Below are 21,998 nucleotides of genomic sequence, written 5' to 3'. Positions count from 1 at the left end.
CCCCGCTGCCCCACCAAGGGCATAAGGGCTGTGCCAGGGAACACGAGAGCCGGGATGGGCCCGGACAAAGCCCCTGAGGGCACCAGGATGTGCCGCTCCTTGGAGCCCGCGCTGGGGCTGCCGCGGGGCAGGGCCGGAGCTGCACACAGGGACGGCAAAGGACCCCGACAAAGTGCTGCTGGACCCCCGAGCCGAGCCCCGAATAGCTTGGGGGAGCTCTGGGGGTTTGGTTTGTGTTCGAGGGATGGTTGGGGCTTGAGCGACCCCAAAGCTGAGCTGGGAATGCCCCTTGGGGGCTATTGGGGTACCAGGGTGGTGTTTTTGGGTGTCCCAGTGTTGGTTCCTGGCAGAGCCCCTTGGTGGGCGGGGGGATGCGGGGACCCCCCTTGGTGGGGTTGGTGTGGCTGTGTCAGGCCCTTCATTGGCAGGTTGGGGAGGGGACCTCCCAGTACACATGGGACCCCCAGAGCCTGAACAGGGGAGCCCCCCCAAACCCCAGAGTGGAGAGACCAAAGAGGGGGAACTCCTGACAGAGCTTTTTTTGGCTGACTCTTGATGTTTTGCATGAATCTTGTGGGTGCAGGGGGGTTGGAATTTTCAGGGGGTCACAGGGCCAAGGAATGTGGGCTGTAGGGGCTTGAAGAAGTGGAATGGGGGGTCCAGGGAGACTCTGTGCTCAGGAAAGGGGTTTCAGGGGTCCCTGATGTCGAACAAAGGGACTCATGGGGTAAGGGCACCCAGGATAGCCAGAAAAAGGGGTTCAAATGAATTCCCAGTGCCCCATAAAGGGGAGAGTCTGTGGTCTGGGAAATGCAGGAGTGGGGATCCCAGAGTCAAGAAAAAGAGGGGTGTGGGGACTGCAAAAGGTGGGATGCCAAGGAAAGGGGGTGCAGGTGGATATTGGTGCAGGATAAGGGGGTGCAAGGGTTCCCCGGTGCCTGGGAATGTGGGAACAGGAGGGGCTCAAGATGAAGAAAAAGCAGGACTGGAGGTGGGGAAAGATTATTGGGTAGTGCAGGGGGTCCCTGTACACAGAAAGAGGAGTCCAGGGGGTGTCAGGTTAAAGGAAAAGGGAGTGTGGATTCTGAGAGATGTGGGATGTGTGGGAAAGGGGGATCATAGGGATCCTGTAGTCAAAGAAATGGGGATTTGGGGGCTGGAAAACCAGGAATGGGCAGGTAGGGGGGTCCTGGACCCCCGGCAGCCTGGAGAGGGTGGGGACCCTTGAGAAGCAGAACCCCCAGTACACAGGAGACCCCCAACAGCCAGGACAGGAGGGACACCCAGAACCCCAAAGAAGAGAGGCCAAAGACAAAAAACTTCTGGAGGTGTTTTTTGGGCTGAACCTTGGTGTTTTAGAGGTTTTTTAGGCCACGAGGAGCCCAGTGATTTCTAGAGATGGATTGGGGCAAGAGGAACCCCCAACGCATTGTGCTCACACCTTCTTTTTTCCCCCAAAAAACCAGGATTTCTCCTTTCCAAAGCTTGGCCAGGTGGAGGAGGAGGCTGCGAGGAAGAGGAAGATGCCCCGGGACCCCCAGGCAGGTGAGGAGGAAGTCAGTGCCCCTTTGCCCCTCTCTTGTGCTGCATCTTCCAGCCCAGCATGGCCCCGGCTGCAGGACAACCCCGCTGCCGATGCCGTTCTGCCGGGGCCGGGTTTGGGGGGATGTCCTTGGCCCTCCCTGTGGGCTGGAGGCAAATGCCCTGAGTGTCCTTGTTCCTTCCTGCCCCAGGCCCCGAGCTGAGCAAGGGGAGCACGGAGGACAAATCCCCCCAGCAGAACCTGGTGGCAGAGGCCACCTTGAACAGCTCCACAGAGCAGGAAGTCACCGAGGAGAAAAAGCCACGGAGATCCCTCAGGAGGAGAAGCTCTCAACCGAGTTTTGGGTCCTCTGAGCAGGAAAGAGGCACCCAGGGTGGGAAAGATGGCCAGAGCGTCAACCAGAGCTCTAACCTGGGGGTGCAGCAGCAGCTTCAGAGCAGGGAGAAGCGCTACAAATGCTTGGAATGTGGGAAGGGATTCAGCTGGAGCTCCCACCTGATCCAGCACCAGATGATTCACACTGGGGAACGGCCCTACACATGTAGGGAATGTGGGAAGTGCTTCAGTCAGAGCTCCACCCTGATCTGCCACCAGATGATCCACACTGGGGAACGGCCCTATGAGTGTTCCCAGTGTGGGAAGAGGTGTCGGACCAGCTCAGATCTCCTCGTGCATCAGCGCACACACACAGACGAGAGGCCCTTCTGCTGCTCCGACTGTGGGAAGAGATTCAAACATAACTCCACCCTCATCAGCCACCGGCGGCTTCACACCGGGGAGAGGCCTCACAAATGTGGGGACTGTGGGAAGAGCTTCATCCGTAAGTGTGAGCTCATCATCCACCGGATGAACCACACTGGGGAAAGGCCGTTTGAGTGTTCCGAGTGTGGGAAGAGGTTTCAGAGAAGCTCACATCTCCTCAGACATCAGCGCACACACACAGGGGAGAGGCCCTTCTGCTGCACCGACTGCGGGAAGAGATTCAACCACAACTCCAACCTCATCACCCACCGTCGTATCCACACTGGGGAGAGGCCTTACCACTGTGATGAGTGTGAGAAGAGCTTCACCGACAGCTCTGCATTGACCAAACACCAACGGACCCACCAGTGAGGGAAGCCCCACAAGTGGCCCGGCTATGTGAAAATCTTCATCTGCTGCTCCATCTCTAACACCCACATTCCTTGTGACCCACATTCTGAAGACCCCTGGCTGGTGGTCTCCACATCCTCCTGGTTCTCCATGGGCACTTGAATTAACACAGGGGGAGGAACATCCATGGTGTCATGGGTTTAGTTAGGCCCAGATTTAGGCTTTAGTTTTTAGAGCAAGGCCTTGGACAATCAGCTGTCTCGAGCTGGGTCAGCCCAGCTGACTCCTACTGGCCAACTCTGTTCCATCCCATATTCTGACATCATCTCAGACAGAAGAAGAGAGGGAGGAGGGATTATCCTTTTTCTTCTTGCCGGCTGAGGAAGGAGTTTGTTGGCATTGCAGAGCTCCTGGGGGGAGACCAAGATACTGAGGAAGTTGAAATTTATTTCCTGTTTGTTCTTGCTACCTTTTATTCTTAGTATGTAGTTTGTATTCCATAATTCCATTTCTCTGTGGCTCTGCCTCTCTGTGGGCCACCCAACCCAACCCCATGCACATTCACATGATTCATTTTTTTGGTTTTTTGATTTTATTTGATCCATCTTCATGCCTTCAAATCACCTGAAATTGGGATTAAAATAAAGAAATTGAAAAAAGACATCTAAATTTCCATTATTCTTCTTGGAACTGGGGCAGGAATTTAGGCTTCAAAGAGATATTCAGGAAGATTTCAGGGTTCTGTGGTGATTTGGGAGAGTTTTCCCCAAAATTGGAGGTGTCCAGACCAGCTGACATTTCTCCATCATTTTGCAGTCCAATATCTGAGAGGGATTGATCTGTCAGCTCATAACACCTCAATCCCACCCCAAAATGGCTCCATGCCAACTTTAAATGACTCAATCCCATCCCAAAATGGTTTAATGCAACTTGAACCCACTTAGGGGGAGTCAGCAGCAGGAGAAGTGGTGCTACAAACCCAGGGAGGATGGGATAAAATTGGGAGGGCTTGGATGCAAATTGGGAGGGTTGGGATGGGACTTGGAGGGGGATGGGTTGGGGATTGGGAGACAAGAGATGGGGTGTGTGGAAAAACCGAGGGTGCTTTTGGGGTGCCCTCCTATCCTGAGGGGGGTACTGTGAGGGAGTGTAGGGGACATGTGACATCAGAACTTTGAGTGGGGCCCCACAGGAAGGGACACAGGGAGCTCTTTTTGAGGGTATCCTGCTGCTTCCCACCAGTTCAGAGGGACTTAAATATCTTTTGAGGGTTTCCCTCCTCTTTTTTTCATGGACTGAGTTGAACCTCTTGCATTTTGGTGGGATGAGATGACCCTATTGACAGAAAAATCCTGCTGTTTTCAACCAATTTTTAGGGGTTCTAAATGGCTCTTGGGAGTCCCCCCCTCATTCTGGGGGTTGCAGGGACCCCCTGGCTCCACTGAGGGCTGGGGGGCTGTTAATGTGCAGTTTTGAGGTGTTACAAGAGGCTTGTGGAAGGCCCAAGTTTGATCCACATCCCACCTGCAGGAGGGTGTCCCCCCTTCCTCCAGGCCTGCTGGGGTGGGGCTGGGACCCCTCCACACACAGGGGCACCCACAGTTCTTTCTGGGGGATGAGGCTCCTCATGCACTGGGACCAGCCCAGCTGGTGTCACAGAATCCCAGAATGTGCTGAGTGGGAAGGGACCCCCAAGGATCATGGAATCCAGCCCTGCACAGGCCCATCCCCAAGAGTCACACCCTGTGCCCCAATTTACACGTAAGGCTGAGAGAGAAATAGTACCCACCAATCCCAATACAGGTGGGTCCTCTGGCAGCCCAGACAGGGTGGAAACCAGAACACTGAAATGGAAAGACCAGAAAAGGGGAATTCCTCAGAGAGATTTTTTTTCGCTTAATCTTCATATTTTGAAGTGGGTTTTGGCTGAAACTTGATGTTTTTTAGTTTTGATATTTGTGAAGGTTTTTTGCCAGAATCTCAGTGTTTTGGAGCTTTTGATGGACACCAGGTGCCCGGTGACTTCACAGACAGACTTCACAGACAGACAGACTATTCTGAGTTTGAAGGGACCCACAAGGATCGAGTCCAACTCTTAAGTCAATGGCCCACACATGGGATTGAACTCATGACCTTGGCATTATTACAACCAAGTTTTAACCCACTGAGCTAATCTCAGGTTCTAGAGATGAGGAGGGGAGAGGGGCGAAAGCTGAGCTGGAGGCCCCCCAGCAGCCTGGAGACAGGGGAGTGTGGAAAAGGGAGAGCCTCAGAACTCCCAGGACCCTGAAACAGGGGCCTTTAGAAGGGGGAGCCTGCACAGGGGTGACCCCTGAGACAAAAAATTGGAGAACCCAAAGAGGGGGAATCTCTGGGAATGGCACCCTGAAGCAGAGTCAGGGCAGAAATTACTCCTGGGTCCCCAACACCTTTGGCAAATCTGAGACTTCCATTCTGGACAGGAGAGATCCCCAGAACCCCAGAGTGGAGAGACCAGAGAGAGGAAACTTGTGGGACTCTTTTCAGGGACAGAAGGATCATTGTTTGGACTATTGTTTGGCTGAGTCTTGATGTTTTGCAGTTCTTAGTCGTTGATCTCGATGTTTCTCAGGATATTTGTTCTAGGGAGGGTTCAGAAGGACTCTGAGATGAAACTATGACACCATATAAAACATGAGTAAACTTCATTTATTCAAGTGAAATAGCAAAGGAAAGAAGAAAAAGTGAGAAGAGGGAACAAAAACCAAACCCCAAGAGAACTCCTACTCACTCACACACCGCTCACACAGTTCCTGCACCTCTGACACCCTTCCCATCCATGCTGACCCCAGTGTGCTCAGGATCCCCAGTCTGAGCAGCTGCTGCATCCTGGGCCTTGGGTGGCTCAACACACTCAGCAGCGTCCCCGTGGGAGTCACCGCTGTCCTCGGTGCCAGCACACCCCTCCTCCTGGAGCAGGGACTGTCTGTTTGGATACACTCGCTCTGGGACGTCTGTCTGGGTGTCTGTGGCCAGCACAGCCCAGAGAAAGGCCACCACTCCCTCCCCCCATTATGTAACTGGAGACCCCCTGAGCCTGCACAGTGTCTATCGAGGGTCTCCCTTTCTTGGTCGGTCAGGAATTTTCATCATCTTCCTCACCCTTTTCTCCTTGACTCATCCTTGAGTGGCTGTCAACAAGCAGCCAGGCTGCAAAACAGTCCCTGTGTACACAAGATGCTTCTCCTTCAGGGCCGAAATCCCTCATTATCAGTTCTTGTTTTCCATCACTTTCCAAGAGAAGAACAGACTCTCAGAGGCATCAAGGCCAGTCACAGAACAAAACAGCACCTCATCCTGCCTAAATACAGCGTGGGAATCCTCCTGAACCTGTAACAGAAAATTGGCAATGAGGGTGAGATTCTGAGAGCACAAAAACTGACCCAGAGGTGAAGAGGGTTAAGTCAGTGCAGGGCACAGCTGGACTGACAGACATTGTTCCCCAGGGCATAAAACCCAGGGCTCAGTCAGGGCAGGGCACAGCTGGACTGACAGACACTGTTCCCCAGGGCACACGGACAGGGCTCGGCCAGTGCAGGGCACAGCTGGACTGACAGACACTGTTCCCCAGGGCATAAAACCCAGGGCTCAGTCAGTGCAGGGCACAGCTGGACTGACAGACACTGTTCCCCAGGGCATAAAACCCAGGGCTCAGCCAGTGCAGGGCACAGCTGGACTGACAGACACTGTTCCCCAGGGAACATAGACAGGGCTCGGTCAGTGGATGCGGAGCTGCAACAAGAGATGCTGTTCCCAGTGGGTGGGTGGCCACAACTCATATCTGTGTTTTTCCTTTATCTGCTGTGAAGACAGTGCCATACCTTTTTCTTATTGCATAGTGTAGACCCTGTAGGTGTAACCTGATCCCCTCTGCAGTCAGTGCTGTGATAGCACAGTCAGCAAAAACCCCTCAGTCCTTTGTGTGTGTGGTGTCACAGGATGATATCGAGTGAAGTGTCTTATGATGTTTTATTTTTGCTTGAAGTGTTGTGATAATCTGTGAGTTTTGTCTGTGTAGAATAGTTTGTTGCTGTGTTGTGTTTGTAGTGTAGAGATGTTCTTTCAAAAGAGCCTCAGTCTGTGGCTCCTCCAGTGGAGCCACCAGGGTGAACACAGGAACTGTGGAGTGCACTGTGGGATAAACTACAAACTTGTGCAGGCATTAAGTTTGAACTGTGGGAGGCCAAAGACCCCATGGGAGTGTTGAAATACTGAGGAGAATTTGTGCAAACTCTCCATCCATGATCCAAAGAGCGGCTCAGTCACACCTGAAAATGGGCAGGTGACTGTTGGTTACATCAGAAATGAAACAAAAAGCTGAAGCTGAGGCAGAGAGACACATAAAAACTGAACAGGGAACAGACCAAGCACCCACACCAACATGCTGTGTGTTTAGAGACGACCCTCACCCCTTCACCCAATGTAATCTGGTGGTCTGGTGGAAATAAACAGGGGGTCTGAGTGATTGTGGACCCAGGGGGGAGGTCACTGTAATACACAGCAATACAGACAAAACACAGAGAAAAACTGCCCTGGTGTGGAGGCTGGGGGATCAACCAGTAATTGGATAACTTACTAAATTGGAAATGCAAATTGACTGAAACCCTCACAAATGTTTTCTAATAGTTCCTTGAATCAGTATATACATCATAGACATGCCATGGCAGACCATGCTGGAAAGCTGCAGCACTCACTGCAGCCCCACACACACAGTTAGTGGGTGAGGGGGAAGGAGGCAGCATCCACTTGGCTGAATTGGTTGCTGTTTGCAAGCCATGGCCACGACACCACCCAATGCTATTTGATCCTTGTGCATGGACTCTTGGGCAGCAGCACAGGGGCTGTAAACTGGCTGGGCAAGTGCCCTGCTGTCCTGAGGAATAAGGCTCCCCCTGAGTCAAACCACAATGACAATCTGCAGTTCAGGCCAAGGGAAGCATTTTATTGAGTTTCACATGACAATATACAGAGCTCAGAGGCAGAGACTGAGGCAGGGGCAGGGTTACTGATAACCTCCCCCATGGGGGATGAATCAGGGCTTTGACCTCCTTGCAAATGGAACACAGACCCAGCAGGTGAGGGGTGTTGGAGGGTGAGGGCAGACAGAATACACACACGCAAACACAGACAGCCTGCGGTGTTCTGGTCCCTGGGCCTGCCAGTGGCAGAAGATCAGCTGTCCTTTTCTTGTCTCCAAGGGTTGCTGTTCAGGAAATTTAACTCCACATCTGCCAGCTCCAAAACTCCCTTTTCTACAACCACCCCTTGTAGAGCCACCAGGAGCAGCTGCATCTGCCTCCTCCTGTGCAGTCTCTCCGTCTCTCTGCCCTGTTGGGCACACTCAGGCGCAGCTATAGCTGCCTCTTCTTAAAGGTTGTGTGTCTGTCTGCCTTTTCTGCTGGATACACAGAGGCCCAATTGGGCTCCTCTTGTGGCACCAGGGGCGGCCACTGCCCCTCTGTGCTGTTGACCAGTGCTGGGCAGGGCTGGTGATTCTCTCCCTCTCACAAAGTCCCCTCGCTCCTGCAGTGTCACAGTGTTCCCTGGGTTCCAGGAGGCCCTGAAGTGTCACAGTGTCCCCTGGGTTCCAGGAGGCCCTGCAGTGTCACCGTGTACCCTGGGCTCCAGGAGGCCCTGCAGTGTCACAGTGTCCCCTGGGTTCCAGGAGGCCCTGCAGTGTCACAATGTCCCCTGGGCTCCAGGAGGCCCTGCAGTGTCACAGTGACCCCTGGGCACCCTCAGGCCCCACATCACACAGCCCTGGCAGTTCCCGCACCGGAAATATTGAGGCACTTTGGGGCACCACAAGAGAAGGAAGAGATTGAGTCATTGGAGAGTGTTCAAAGGATGACACCAAGATTGGCAAGGGCCTGCAGGGGCAGCATGTGAGGAGCAGTTGAGGGCACTTGGTGTGTTCAGCAGCACACTGAGGGGACACCTCATTGCAGATACAACTTTCTTGGCATGGGCATAGGAGGGGCAGGCACTGATCTCTGCTCTGTGGGGACCAGAGACAGCACCCAGGGAATGGCTGGAGTTGTGCCAGGGCAGGGTTAGGTTGGATCTTAGAAAGAGGTTCTTCCCCCAGAGGGTGGTGGGCACTGACCAGGCTCCCCAGGGCAGTGGGAACAGCCCCAAGGCTGACAGAGCTCCAGGAGGGTTTGGATGATGCTCTGGGGCACAGGGTGTGACTCTTAGAGATGGGTCTGTGCAGTGCTGAAGGTTGGACTCCATGATCCTTGGGGGTCCCTTCCCACTCAGCACATTCTGGGGTTCTGTTACACCAGCTGGCTGGTCCCAGTGCATGAAAAAGTCCTTTCACCCGGCCCACTCCTGTGCTGGTTGCTCCTGAGTCACCTTGCTGTCAGGTCCTAAGCAGATCTTTTCAAGGGTTCCTTGCTTAGAAACTACACCCTGACACCTTTGTTTTCCCCAGAGCTGTGTGAGAAAGGGCAGTGCTGGTGCCAGTCAGGGCAGGGCTGAACACTGGGGTGACTTGGCTCCCTCTGCACCGTCTGTGCCACCTGCATTCCTTGGAGAAATATTTCTGCCCAAATGGAACACAACAGTGGCCTGTTGGACACTCTGCCCCCAAATGGGGAACTCTGAACATTTGGAATAAAACAATGACCCCTCCAAGGAACCAAGCAAAGCTTGGAGCTGTTTCCTAAAAGCATCATGTGTGGTGTCCCCAGTTGTGTCTCTGGGCAGCTCTGCAGGGACTGCTTTGTGCAGTGCAGCCCTGGGGGCCCTTTGTCCACAGGCAGGGCTGCACTCTGGGGGTCGGGGCTTTGGTTCTTTGGTGTTCAGGGGCCACTTGGAGTCCCTGAGCCGGGATGGGGACGGTGGGCAGGGCTGGCAGGGACAGGGTGTGGTGCCTGTGACACACAAGGGCAGGGTCCCCATGGGGCAGCTCTGCAGGGCCAGCAGGTCCCACTGCCCCAGCACAGCCTGTGCTGTGGGTGGGTGCACACACAGGGAGAGGCTGGTTTGGGGCTGGTTTGAAGCTGTCTTTAATCCCACACTACCATGAGTGTCCCTCTGGTTGATATTAAATTTTTTTTTTTGAGCACTGGAGACTCCTCCTGGACACAGCACAAACGGAATCCCCGGGTATTTGCAGCACCATCAGGGTGGAGAGAGGGACCTGCAGCAGCTCAGACCCCAAACCCACATCAATCAGCCGCTGCTGGCAGCTCTGCCCTCCTGCCCCTCAGGGATTGCCACTGCCCAGGAGTTGCTCCCTGCTGGAAATACAGGGGGAATCTGCTCCAGCCCCTGCCTGGACCTGGGCTCTCATGGACTTGGGGCAGTTTTACCATGGACTGAGGGAGGTTTATATCTTCTGGATGCCTCACCTTGTCCCTTCAGCAGCCACACCACGATGCCCACCAGGACCAGTGTCCCAACCCCTCCAGCTCCCAACAGAGCCCAGAACCAGTGAGGGCCTGCAATGGGACCATCTTGGGAGCGAGGTAGGGAGAAGGCAGCTCTTCTTCTGTGCTCCCTGCTCTGCTTTTAATGCTCTGCCTCAGCTGCAGGTCCCCCACATCCCTCTGCTCAGTGAGGAAACCTCCCAAGGCTCTCTGGGAGCCCAGAAAACCCACAAGGTTCCTCTTTGTTCACTTGTCCCAGCAAAGCTGCAGAGCCTCAGAGCTCAGTCCCTCCCTCTCCTGCCCTGAGCTGCACCCAGAGGTGTCCTGGGGATGGGGAGACCCCAAGTCAAGCCCTGGGGATGTTTGGAGTGATCCCAGAGGGGGCTGCAGGGCCCCCCAGCCCTGCTGAGCAGGTGAAGCCCTGCATGGTGTCTGTGGGCACTGACTGTATTTTCCATCCTTCCCAAGGAAATAGCATGAGAAGAACAAAACCTGCTGGTGCCAACACTCTGCCCCAGGATGGGGGTGGGCAGCAAACCCTCTGCAGGGCAAAGCATTGGGTTGTGGCCACCAGCAGCTCAGGAAAAGGCACACAAGGTCCTTTTCTTGCCCAGGATTTCCTGCAGGGAAGGGATCCAGCCCCATCAGGGACATTGGCCCCTCCAAACCCGTCCCTCCAAGCAGAGCCCCCCTGGGATGGGGCAGAGGGGCCGAGGGACGTCACTCACCAGGGCCCCTCCGGGGCACAGCAGGGCTGGCACAGATGGTGGTCAGTGCCCTGTCCCTGCCCCCAGGACATTGGGATCTGGGATAATGGGGGGTTTGGCCCCTCTGGAGCAGGAGCAGAGCCCGGCAGGGGGGTGGGCTCATGTCCCTCCAGGTTCTCAGTCGCTGTCCATGTGTCACCGCGGCCGCAGGAGCCACAAAGAGCCACTGCCGAGGGTGAAGCTGCTCCGAGGGGTGTGAAGGGGCTGTGGGGGGAGAGAGGAAGGTGCTGAAAGGGCTCCTGGAGGTACATCCCCCACCTCCTCCTCCTCTTCTTCCTCTTCCCTTTCACTGCCATGCACTAATATAGATATTATAATGTGAATATAATATATATTATGTAGTCTTTATATACTTCTATGTTATTATACTAAATAAATAATAATTAATTAGAATATTAAAAATACTTTAATAAGCAATAATTTTTTATATTTTCATTGCATATTCTATTTGCTTGTATATTTGTATATTTTATATATTTACATTTATAATATATTATTTAAATATTAGATGAATTCTAATTTCTTGATTACATTTCATTTGGTTATTTTTATTATTCATTTGTTTATGTGTTTTTATTATATATATTTTTATATATATAATATCATATAAAATGATATATTAAATAATATAAATACTATATGTCATTTAAATTAATATAATAATACTTATATTTTTATACTTTTATTTCATATTTTATATAAATATATTTTAATTTATTTTTATATTTGTTTATATTTTCCTGTTTTATATATTTATATTTTTATTTTTAATAATTTTTATTCACTTATTAATTAAATCTATATTTATTTTTCATTCAACTTATTAAATCTATTTTATACTTAAATTATTCATTATTCAATTGTTGTTGATCAATTATCATCCCCCTGTGCCCTGTGACCCCCATGTGCCACAGAACCGACCCCACTGTGCCCTGTGCCCCCAGCCCTTGCTCTGCAGAGCGTTGCCAGAGGAACAGGAAACCTTTGCACAGACCCCAAAAACTCAGGGAGAGGGATCAGGGCACAAAATGGGGCTGAAATGAAGCAAAGCTGCTTTTTATCCCAACAGCCCTTGGACAGTCCCACCTGGGGGGTGCTGGGTGTGTTGTTCACCCGTCTCCACTCCTGCCCTGCCCTCACTCCAACCCACACTGGCTGCAGGTTCCTGCCTGGAACAGCCTTGGGCTTCTCCTGCCAACTGGAGGTGACCAGTTGTTCCAAAAATCTCTCTGGGGAGAGTTTGATGGGATGCAAAGCCACTGAGGAAATGGGAATCCCAAATCCATGGGGCACAAGTCTCCCTGTGCCCTGAACACCACCCCAAACCCTCCTCACCCCCCTGCCCACCTGAAAACCCAGGACTTTGGGGTCCTTTTCAAGTCTCCTCCTCCCTATTTCCCATTTGTGTCTCATTCTGGAGCACCACCAGCTCACAGTGCTGATCTTCACAGCTTCTCTTGCCATCAGCCCAATTTCCCAATTCCTTGCAGAGCCAGGAGCAGAGGGAGCTCAGGGGGTGCAGCAGCCTGGGACACAGGGCTGGAGTGGAGCACCTGGAAGCTCCTGGAATGGGCTCAGTTTGCAGCCCTTGGCAGGGCTGGGAGTCGGTGGCCGTGGGACCCTCCAGGCCTGGGCTCCTCCCTCAGCCCCTTCCCTCCCCTCCCAGCTGGGTTGGCTCCCCTGGGGCTTCCTGGGGCTGCTCTTGGCCACCAAGGGAAGGCTCTTGGAGGCAAAATTGGACCAGTTCTGGAGGATTTCCAGCCTTTCCCTGCTCTTTTCAAGCCCAGATCTCATTTTAGAGGCCACCAAACCCAACTTTCACCATGAGTTTGGAAACCTCAATACAGGGATGGAGAAGCAAATGAACCCCAAAGGTAACAGACCCAAAAGTCTTCCCAGAGCCTGAAATAAGCATTTTTCTGCCAAAATACACTCCCTGTGACATTTCTTGGCTGCAGAAGGTCCATCCCCAGGATGCCTCAGATTGGCACAAACTGTTTCCCTGGCCATGAGGAGTCCTGAGAGCGACACTGACCTCGGACACCCTCTCACATTGTGACTGAGGAGAGTCTGCCCTCAAAAATGGCACCAGCCAGGCCTCTTATGTGTTTTTTAAAAACATATTTCTACATTTTTCAGCCTCCCCTGTGCCTGGGGAAATGGGGCTGAGCACAGCCAGGGCAAGAGGCTCACTGGGAATGCAGAAACACCTGAGGGGTCAATGCTTGGGCCAAACAGGAGGAAAACAGGTGGAAATTCCTTAAAATGATACAAAAAGCTGTTAATTGAGGTTCTTGAAGTGAGGTAGAAGCATGTCAGGGACTGGAGCTCTGCAATCATAGGAAGGTGAGCAGGACACAGATGCTAATTCGTGTTTCTTCCTCAAAATATGGGCTGGGAGGGACTTGAAATGGCTTTTGCTGTTGGTTCTGACCCAATCTTTGGCCTCTTTGATCCCCTGACAGGAGCTCTGACCTGGATCACAGGAATGGCCTCACTCCCACTGGGAAGGGATGAGTCTGGGGTTTGACTGAATTTCACTTGATCTTTGACTTTTCTTCTCTCCTCCCCCCTGTGTCATTTTCCACCCCCCAAACTCACATTTTCCCCAGATTTGACACACTTGGACCATTCCATGAAACAACCACAAATTCCCAACCTTGTCCCCTCCTTTTTCTTTGTGTTTTTGACTGTTAAGCCCAGTTTGGGGCCGACCCCACAACCCCCCAGCAGTACCTGTTTATAGAGGTACAATGAGGTTTTTCTCATGTATCCAAAACCTGAGGAAAAAAAGAAGTGGAAAAAAAAATCAGGAAATCGCCCCAGTTTTTTTCAGCTGCAGGAAACAGGATAAAAGTGGATAATCCCAAAACCACAGGGACCCCACAGGGGGAGCAGGACAAGGACTCCAACCCCTCTCCCTGAGCAGCAGCACCACCAACAACTGAGTGGGACCCCCATTCCCAGCTCCCTGCACTGCTGAGGGGGGAGGAGGCACAGCTGGGAAGGAGGGAGGGGTGGGGGAAGGGGTTTGTCAGGTTTAGTTCTACTTGTGTGTCCCTGTGAAAAGAGACACACTGAAGACAGGTTAATGGAGAAAGATACAGGGTTTTATTAGAAGAAGCTTCCACGTTCAAACCCAGGGGGTTTGACCCTCTGGTCAGGAAGTTGCAGGGTATATATACCCACTTTTAACAGTCAATCACAATTCTCATTTTTCTTTTATGCCCACCCAAAAGTTCTGCCAATCTACCCCCTTCGTCATGGGGGGCAGTTGGGCCTTCTCCTGTTGTTTGTCTTCTGTTATCTTGCAAGTGTCCTGTTCAAAACAGCTCGGCCTTGACAAGGCCTGACATCTGGTGAGAAAGGCACTTTAATATTCAGACTTCAGATCAGAGCAACTTAGCAGAGACTATATGAGTCTAACACCTTCTAAAATTACATTAAATTCTTAGGTATCAGGGGGAAGGGTCACACCCTGCAGTCAGTTCTGCAGCTTTTGGGCACTTTCTGGAGAGTCAAAGCCGAGATTTTGGAGAGTCAGAGGTTTGATTTGGAAATACTGTAAATCCTTCACTGCTTGGAAAGAGGAAAACGTGGCAATAACTTGGGCTAGTGGAAGGTGTCCCTGCCTGTCTTGGTTTGAGCTGGCAAAATGCCAACCCTCCCAGTACAGGGTCAGAGCCTCCCACCCCCCAACACCGAGGAAAGGGAGGAAAAGAGAGGGGAAGGAAAAAAACCTTCAAACTACGTTTATACTAAAACTACGTATATTTTACAGACAGAAAGGGACAACTAGGAGAGAGTACAAATACTCACACAAATTAAGAGCAACAAGGAACAGTTCCTCACTTCCTAGTACACACACAAAGTCCACTATTCTAACCCCAAAGTATCTTAAAAGACTCAGTCCCCAGAAAACCAGACCCGAGCAGAGAGAGAAGAACCCACATCAAACATTTTACTTCCCAAAACAACTGCTGGGCCGCTGCTGGGCCTGGTCCTCCCCATCTCTCCTGGGACTGCACCGTGTGTGTGTCCTCTCGGCAGGAATGCTGTGGGGTGACTGCCCAAACCACTCCCACACACTGATTCTACTTCCCTGGAAAATGATGTCGTAATATGGTATGGAATAAAACACTATTGGCTGGGAGGAGCCAGCTGTCGGCTTAGCCCAGCCCAGATCAGCTGACAGCCCCAGGCCTAGGCTGAACTTCAAAAACCTCAAATTTAGGCCCACCTAGGTGAACCTTTGACACTGCCCATGGCAGGGCTTGGAAAGGAATGAGCTTTAAGGGCCCTTCCAACCCAAACAATCCTGTGATTCTGTGACTTGAACTTGAGGAGTTAGTTAAAAATCCAACTCCTCCTCTGGACATGGATCCAATTCCATCTCCCTGCCAGTTTAGGGCTGGTTTAGAACTGGTTTAGAGCTAGTTTAGAGCTGGGTTAAGGCTGGTTTTAAGGCATTGGTTTAGCGCTGGATTTAGAGCTAATTTAGAGCTGCTTTTTGGGCTGGTTTAGGACTACTTTTAAGTCTGCATTTAGGGCTGGTATTAGAGCTGATTTAGGGCTAGTTTTAGGGCTCACTTATTTCTGCTTTAGTGCTGGGCAAGGGCTGGTTTAAGGGCTGGTTTAGGACTGGTTTTAGTACATGTTAAGAGCTGGTTTAGGGCTGGTTTTAAGACTAGTTTTAGGGCTGGTTTAGGGCTGGTTTAGTGAGACATTAGAGTCAATGTTTTCAATACCTGTATAAACACCAAATTACTTTTAAGTGCTCTGAGCACTCAAAAAGTCAATTTGACACATTAATTGATCAGAATTATTATAGTCATTGTTATAGTAGTTGACAATATTATTATAATTATATCCTATTACAGCTGCTACAGTCTCTCACCCCAGTTGAAAGTACTGAAAAGTGTGGCATTAAAAAGTGTCCCTCCACATTTTGGGATTGTTGTAGTTTGGAATTATTATTTGGAATTCTCACCCTACCACTAACTGCCCATGCCAGTAGTTAACAAAAAGAAGTAGTTACTGCTGATCCCTTGGGTGGGGACAGGTTGTCTCTTTTGGTTTTGGGGACATTTTTTCCATTCTTAGCTCAGCGGAACGCAGGAGGGGTGTGTGTGCTGGGTAGAGGAGAAGCCATCTCCTGGCTTCTGCTGGCTGCCCCAGACTGCTCCTGGCTGCTCGCTGCTGCTGTTCTTGGTGAGTTCCTTTTTTTTTTTCTCCTCACCACGGCTGTTCTCCTGGTTCCTGTATCTGGGGTCCCGGCCTCTGCTCTGGTCTCACCGCTGTTTGCAGCATCACGGCCTGCCCACCCCGGCTGGGGCAGCGACCTGGGAGAGAGAACTTGCAGCTGCTTTTCCAGGACACACAGCGGTTTGTCGCTTCCAGTTTTCCTTCTTCATTTGGGACAAAAGACACAAAGAGAGACACAAAGTTCATCTGGGAACTCACCCTGCTGCCAGCCGGGCTGTGACCCTGATACTGCCATAAGTAGAACTTTTCCCTAGTGGGAAACCTGTTGGTTTTGGGGGTTTTTGTTGTTTTTTTTCCTCTTGTGGTGTTGGGGAAGCGGTTTGCTCTGCTCTGTTTACACACAAAAGTATATATATACATTTAACAGTTCAGATTAGTTATCCTTCTTGTATTGAAGTTCTTTTTCTTTAAATTTGATAAACAGTGGCCTGATTATTGTGGAGGACGCCCCCTCCCCCACTTGTGGGTAAACATTGTGGTTTTTCCTCTCAAACCAAGACAGGGAAGGTGTCTCATACATGTAATGTACCAATGGAAAAGGATAATTTAGGGACTGAGTTCCACAGTTTTACTTCTGTGTGACAGGAAGAAACTCAAAAATATGTGTGTTCTGTCCCAGGTTGTTCCAACCACGAGAAGATCCAGGGTGTAAGTATTAATTAGGATTAATCAATTCTCAAGCTGCATACCCAGTCACACTCTCCTTACAAGCAGGAGAAAGAAACCTCAGTGGGTAAAAGCTGATGCATGAACTGTAATTTTAGACTTGGAGTCTGAAAAGTTCTTTCTATCCCAGAAAATGTGACCAGCTGAGGGTGTGGATATCACTGGCTGCTCCAAGTTATTCCCCCAGTCCCACATCAGTACTGAAAAGAATTAAATTAAAAAAGTTCTGTTACAATCCAGGTCCTGACAAAACTTGCCCATGCAAAGCTTTTTGATTCTAAAAGCTGATAGAAAATGGGAGATTTATGTTGCATTATTGGCAAGTCCATGTGTTGGTTTCCTGGGCAAACCTGGGACTTTCTGCTCCTCTGGTGCTGCTCTGCCCTCAGCCCTGGGCTTGGTGACCAAAGCAGTGAAGTACCAAGGGAGATCAAACTGCTGAGCTGAGGGACTCCAGATTTTGCTGGGATTTGTCCCAAAGATCTCAAGGAGAGTTAAGGAATATTCATTTCCCAGATAAATTTGGGGTACCACGTTTCCTGTTAAATATTTGTGTCAATGTTTTCAATACCTGTGTAAATACCAACTTACTTTTCAAGTGCTATCATCACTTAAAACGTCAATTTTATACATAAATTTTTCTATATTATTATATGATTTATTAGAGTATTTTATAGTATTACCATAATTATATGTTATTTTAACTTCAAATCAACATTCAGAATATCCCAAAATGCAGAAAAAAACTTTTTGTTGTGTACTTTCTTTCTTTTCTTTCTTTCTCTTTTTCTCTTTTTTTTCTTCTTTTCTTTTTCTTTCTTTTTTTTTCTTTTTTTCTTTCTTTTTCTTTCCTTTTTCTTTTTTTCTTTCTTTCTTTTTTCCAGATCCCTAAGTACTTTTTATTCAGGATATTTAACTATTATTTTTTTCCCACCAGACTCTTCCAATATTTTATTTTAAATGTCTAAATCTCTTCCTTTGTTTTCTTTTATCCACTGTTTTTGTCACCCCCTACATGTCTGAGAACATTATTTTCCTTATTTGCTAATTCTTTTGTGACGCAAGTAAAGCCCAGTGCAATTTTCAGTCAGTTCATGGCCTTCTGAACTATATAAAAACAGCTACTCTGAGGGAATTGCCTTTAAAATTGTGCAATTTTCTGGAAAATTAGTTCATTGTTAATTACCTTCAAAGTTCCTTCAGCAATTGTTCGAGGGAGGGTTCATGGGGATTCCAGGCTGAAACCAGACACTGTTTAAAATTCAAGTTACAAATCTGTCTCAGTGTACACAAGATGTTTCTTCTTCAAGGCCGAAGTCTAAGTTATAAGTTGTTGTTTTCCATAACTTGGCAGGTGGCAAGGCCAGACACGAACCAAATGTAATGGCATCTCATCACACCTGAATACACAGGGGTCACCCTGTGCAGGCTCCCCTTTCTCCAGGCCCCTATTTCAGGGTCCTGGGGGTCCTTGGGTTCCCCCTTTTCCACACTCCCCCCTCTCCAGGCTGCCGGGGGTCTCCCAGCTCAGCTATCGCCCCTCTCTGCTCCCCACCCCTACAAGTCACCAGGCATCTGGTGTCCATAAAAAGCTGCAAAACACTGAGATGCAGGTAAAAAAAAAGCCCTACAAATATCAAAACTGCGAAGCATCAAGATTCAGCCAAAAGCCACTCCCAAATATGTAGATTAAGCCAAAAAATCCGTCCCAGAAGTTCCCTTTCTCTGGTCTTTTCAATTTGGGGTTCGGGGTTCCACCCTGACTGAGCTGCCGGGGGGACCCACGTGCATTAGGACGGGCGGGAAGATGTTCTGTCTCCCAGCCCGGCGGGTAGACCTGTTCTCCCTTTAGCCTGGCGGGTAGACCTGTTCTCTCTCAGCACGGCGCCAGCCAGTGCTCCCAAACCTGCTCTGTCCGCCCTGCTGGGCGCGCCCTGCGAATGTAGGTGGGGGGGCGGGGCCGACCCTGGAAAACCCCCGGGAGAAGAGGCGGGGACAGCCATGCTCCTCCTTTTCCTCTTCCTTTTCCAGGGTTCCATCTGCACCCGAAGTCATCTCCGGTGAGCGGGAGACCAGGGTGGGAAAGAGAAGGGGCCCCCAAACTCCACAGTGCCCCCGCTGCCCTACCAAGGGCCGTGCGGGCTGTGCCATGGAACACGAGAGCCGGGATGGGCCCGGACAAAGCCCCCAAGGGCACCAGGATGTGCCGCTCCTTGGAGCCCGCGCTGGGGCTGCCGCGGGGCGGGGCCGGACCTGCACACAGGGACAGCAAAGGGCCCCGACAAAGTGCTGCGGGACCCCCGAGCCGAGCCCCGAATAGCCTGGGGAAGCTCTGGGGGTTTGGTTTGTGTTCGGGGGGATGGTTGAGAGACCCAAAAGCTGAGCTGGGAATGCCCCTTGGGGGCTGTTCGGGATCCCTTGGAGGTGTTTTTGGGTGTCGCAGTGTCCGGTCCTGGCAGAGCTCCTTGGTGGGTGGGGGGATGTGGTGACCCCCTCAGGGGGGGTTGGTGTGCCTGGGTCAGGCCTTTCATTGACAGGTTGGGGACTGGGTCTCCCAGTACACGGGGGACCACCAGCAGCCCGGACAGGGGAACCCCCTCAAACCCCAAAGTGGAGAGACCCAGAGAGGGGGAATTCCTGAGAGGGATTTTTTTGGCTGAGTCTTGGTGTTTTGGACTGAATCTTGTGGGTGCAGGAGGGACACAGTGCTGGGGAAGGGGATTTCAGGGGGAAGCAGGGCCAAGGAAAGGGGTGTAGGGGGTTGGAGGAGTGGGATGGGGAGTCCAGGAGTCCCTAATGTTGAAGAAAGGGGGTCTTGAGGTAGGGACACCCAGAAAAGCTGGGAAAAGGGTTAAAATTGTCCCCCAATGTTCCAAACAGGGAAGGGTGTGTGGTCTGCAAGGGTGGGGGTCCCAGAGTTATAGAAAAGAGGTGTGTGAGGGCTGGAGTAGGTGGGATGGCCAGGAAGGGGTGCAGGAGGGTATTGGTGCAGGATAAGGGGGTGCAGGGACATCCCAGTGCCTGGAAATGAGGGATCAGGAAGGTCCCGAGGTTAAGAAAAAGCAAGACTAGAGGTGAGGTGATCGGCGGCTGCAGGTTGTGTCTCTGACCAGAAGAGTGAAGTCCAGGGGGTGGCAGAGTAAAGGAATAGGGAGTGTGGAGTTTGGGGAGACAGGATGGTGTTACTGTCTGCTTAAATATTGCAGACATAGCTTGGGTTCAAAATGTTTTCCCCAACAAAATTAAAATTCAGTCTATATTACCTAATAATTAAAAAAATGGCATTTATTATTAATTAAAAAAATTTTAAAATGCAGAGAGACGGAAATAAGAACAGGTGGAAAAAGTCTAAGAGTAGTTTTTAGAAGCAAAGAAAAAAGTTTATCACCAAAACCAACTTTTTCTTCCAAGTTTGTGTGTGTTTGTGTGTGTGTGTGTGTGTGTGTGTGTGTGTGTGTGTGTGTGTGTGAGAGAGAGAAGTGATGTTGTCTCTGTTCCTGCAGGCAGAGGTGTGGAATGCAGCTCTTGCAGTGCAGATGTGATGCTCAGTCTGTGCTGCTCTCCCTTGTGCAGCAGGGCTGCTCCTCGCTCTCTGCAGAGCTCTCAGGCTCCGCGGAGCTGTCGCTCACGGGCAGCAGCGGCGCAGCCACCCCAGGCTGAACAGGGCCAGGGCTGGGTTAGCAGGAGCAGAACTGACGCAGGGAGCAAGGCAGAGCTCAGCTTTCTCCTCAGTCTGCAGGGGCAGGCAGGCAAGCAGCTTGGGTGGGGAAGAAGGAGGGTGAGAAGGTGAGATGGGTGAGGCAGGGAGGAGGTGGGAGAGGTTCTTGGCTGTGGTTCTCTCTCTCCATTCTCCACACACCCTACGCACCGAAATTCCAAGGTGTTCTTTGGGAGTTTTTATAGAGCCCAAGAAACCTTAGACACTGTTTTTTACAGGTAGCTTGCAAATTTCTTAAAAGCAGGATATAGTTTTAGCTAAGTCATTACAACAAGAGGATGCTTGTGTGAGTTCTCATCAGGCAAGAAGTTTGGCTTAATTTGCTGCCATGACCTGCAGGAAGCTTGGTGAAAGGCTTTGGCAGGGTGTTTGTTTGTAAGAGAATTCTGTCTTTGTGTCGAACTGCTGACAGAAAATTCTTGGATAGGATGTTTATGACAGGGGAACAATGGGGGAATAATATTTATTTAATTTCTTAGTTATTGGTGCATAACACATGGGTGGGAAAGGGGGGTCAGGTGGTAGTTGGAGTCAAAGAAGGTGAATGTGGGGGTGAGGTGACCTGGGATGGCTGGGAATGGGGGCCTGAGGGTCCCTGGTGTCAAAGAAAAGGGGGATCCAGGGGCTCAGAGAGGTGGGATGGGCAGGAAAGGGGGGCAAGAGGATCCTGGTGTCAGAGAAAGGGGTGTCCGAGGTTGGAGAACAGGGAATAGCCACGCAGGGGGGTCCCAGAGCCCAGGAAAAGGAGGTGCAGGGGGATAATGAAAATAGTAGGGAGGAGAAAGAGAAAACAGTTCAATGGGGCTCCAAAGTGCTGATTTCCAAAGGCAGAAAAGTGGGGAGAGGGTGGGGAAGTGTCCCCAGGGCAAGGGATTGCAGAGCAGATCTGCTGGTCAGGGCCAGAGCAGGGACTGGGAACAAGGATTTTGAGAATTCAGGGCAGTAGGAGGGGGGTTGCCCTCCCCATGCTGCCCATCCTGTGCTTCCCAGAGCCCAGTCACTCCCACTATGAGTCCAGCTGTTCCCACTATATCTCACTTGCCCAGAACAGAATCCGAGTTGGCCCAGTATGACCCTAGTCTGTCCCAACATGGTCTCAGTGACACCCAGTAGCTCCCAGTATAGACCCAATCATTTGACTTGCTCCCAGTTTCCCCATGTGTGGTTTCAGTTTTCTGCTAGCATAGTCCCAGTCACTCCCTCTGTGGTCCTAGTCACCCCCAGTATGGTTCCAGTGACTTCCAGTCTCTGCCAGTATGGTGTCAGGATGATCCCAGTTGCCCCCAGTCTCTGCCAGAAGGAGCTCAAATCTCCTGTATCACATGGAGGCCCCACCCAGAGGAGGGTCCCTCCAAGTTCTGTGGCTCCAGGAAGAGCCCTGAGGAGCCAAGGGCCCCCCGGAGCCACCCCAGGCAGTAGAAGGTGGTCCTACAAGGCCTCCTGCTGCCCCTTGTGTCCTCCAGCTTGGGCCCAGCTCCTCCTAGTGTTATCCCAGTTGCCTTCAACATGGTCCCACTTGCTTCCAGTATCAG

At 51.0% G+C, this 21,998-nt stretch overlaps 1 protein-coding gene across 1 annotated transcript in view; it reads left to right on the top strand.

The window, feature by feature from the left end:
• LOC139684145 (uncharacterized) overlaps window positions 1-21,998 on the top strand; it is a 1,342,464-nt gene that overhangs the window by 745,263 nt on the left and 575,203 nt on the right. Inside the window, 1 exon segment of the mRNA XM_071579746.1 lies at window positions 1,981-2,683. Within this exon segment, the coding sequence (XP_071435847.1) occupies window positions 1,981-2,683 (703 nt within the window).

Source organism: Pithys albifrons, chromosome 32, assembly GCF_047495875.1.
Source record: "Pithys albifrons albifrons isolate INPA30051 chromosome 32, PitAlb_v1, whole genome shotgun sequence".
NCBI classification, from domain to species: domain Eukaryota; kingdom Metazoa; phylum Chordata; class Aves; order Passeriformes; family Thamnophilidae; genus Pithys; species Pithys albifrons.
This window is presented reverse-complemented; position numbering and strand designations above follow the sequence as displayed.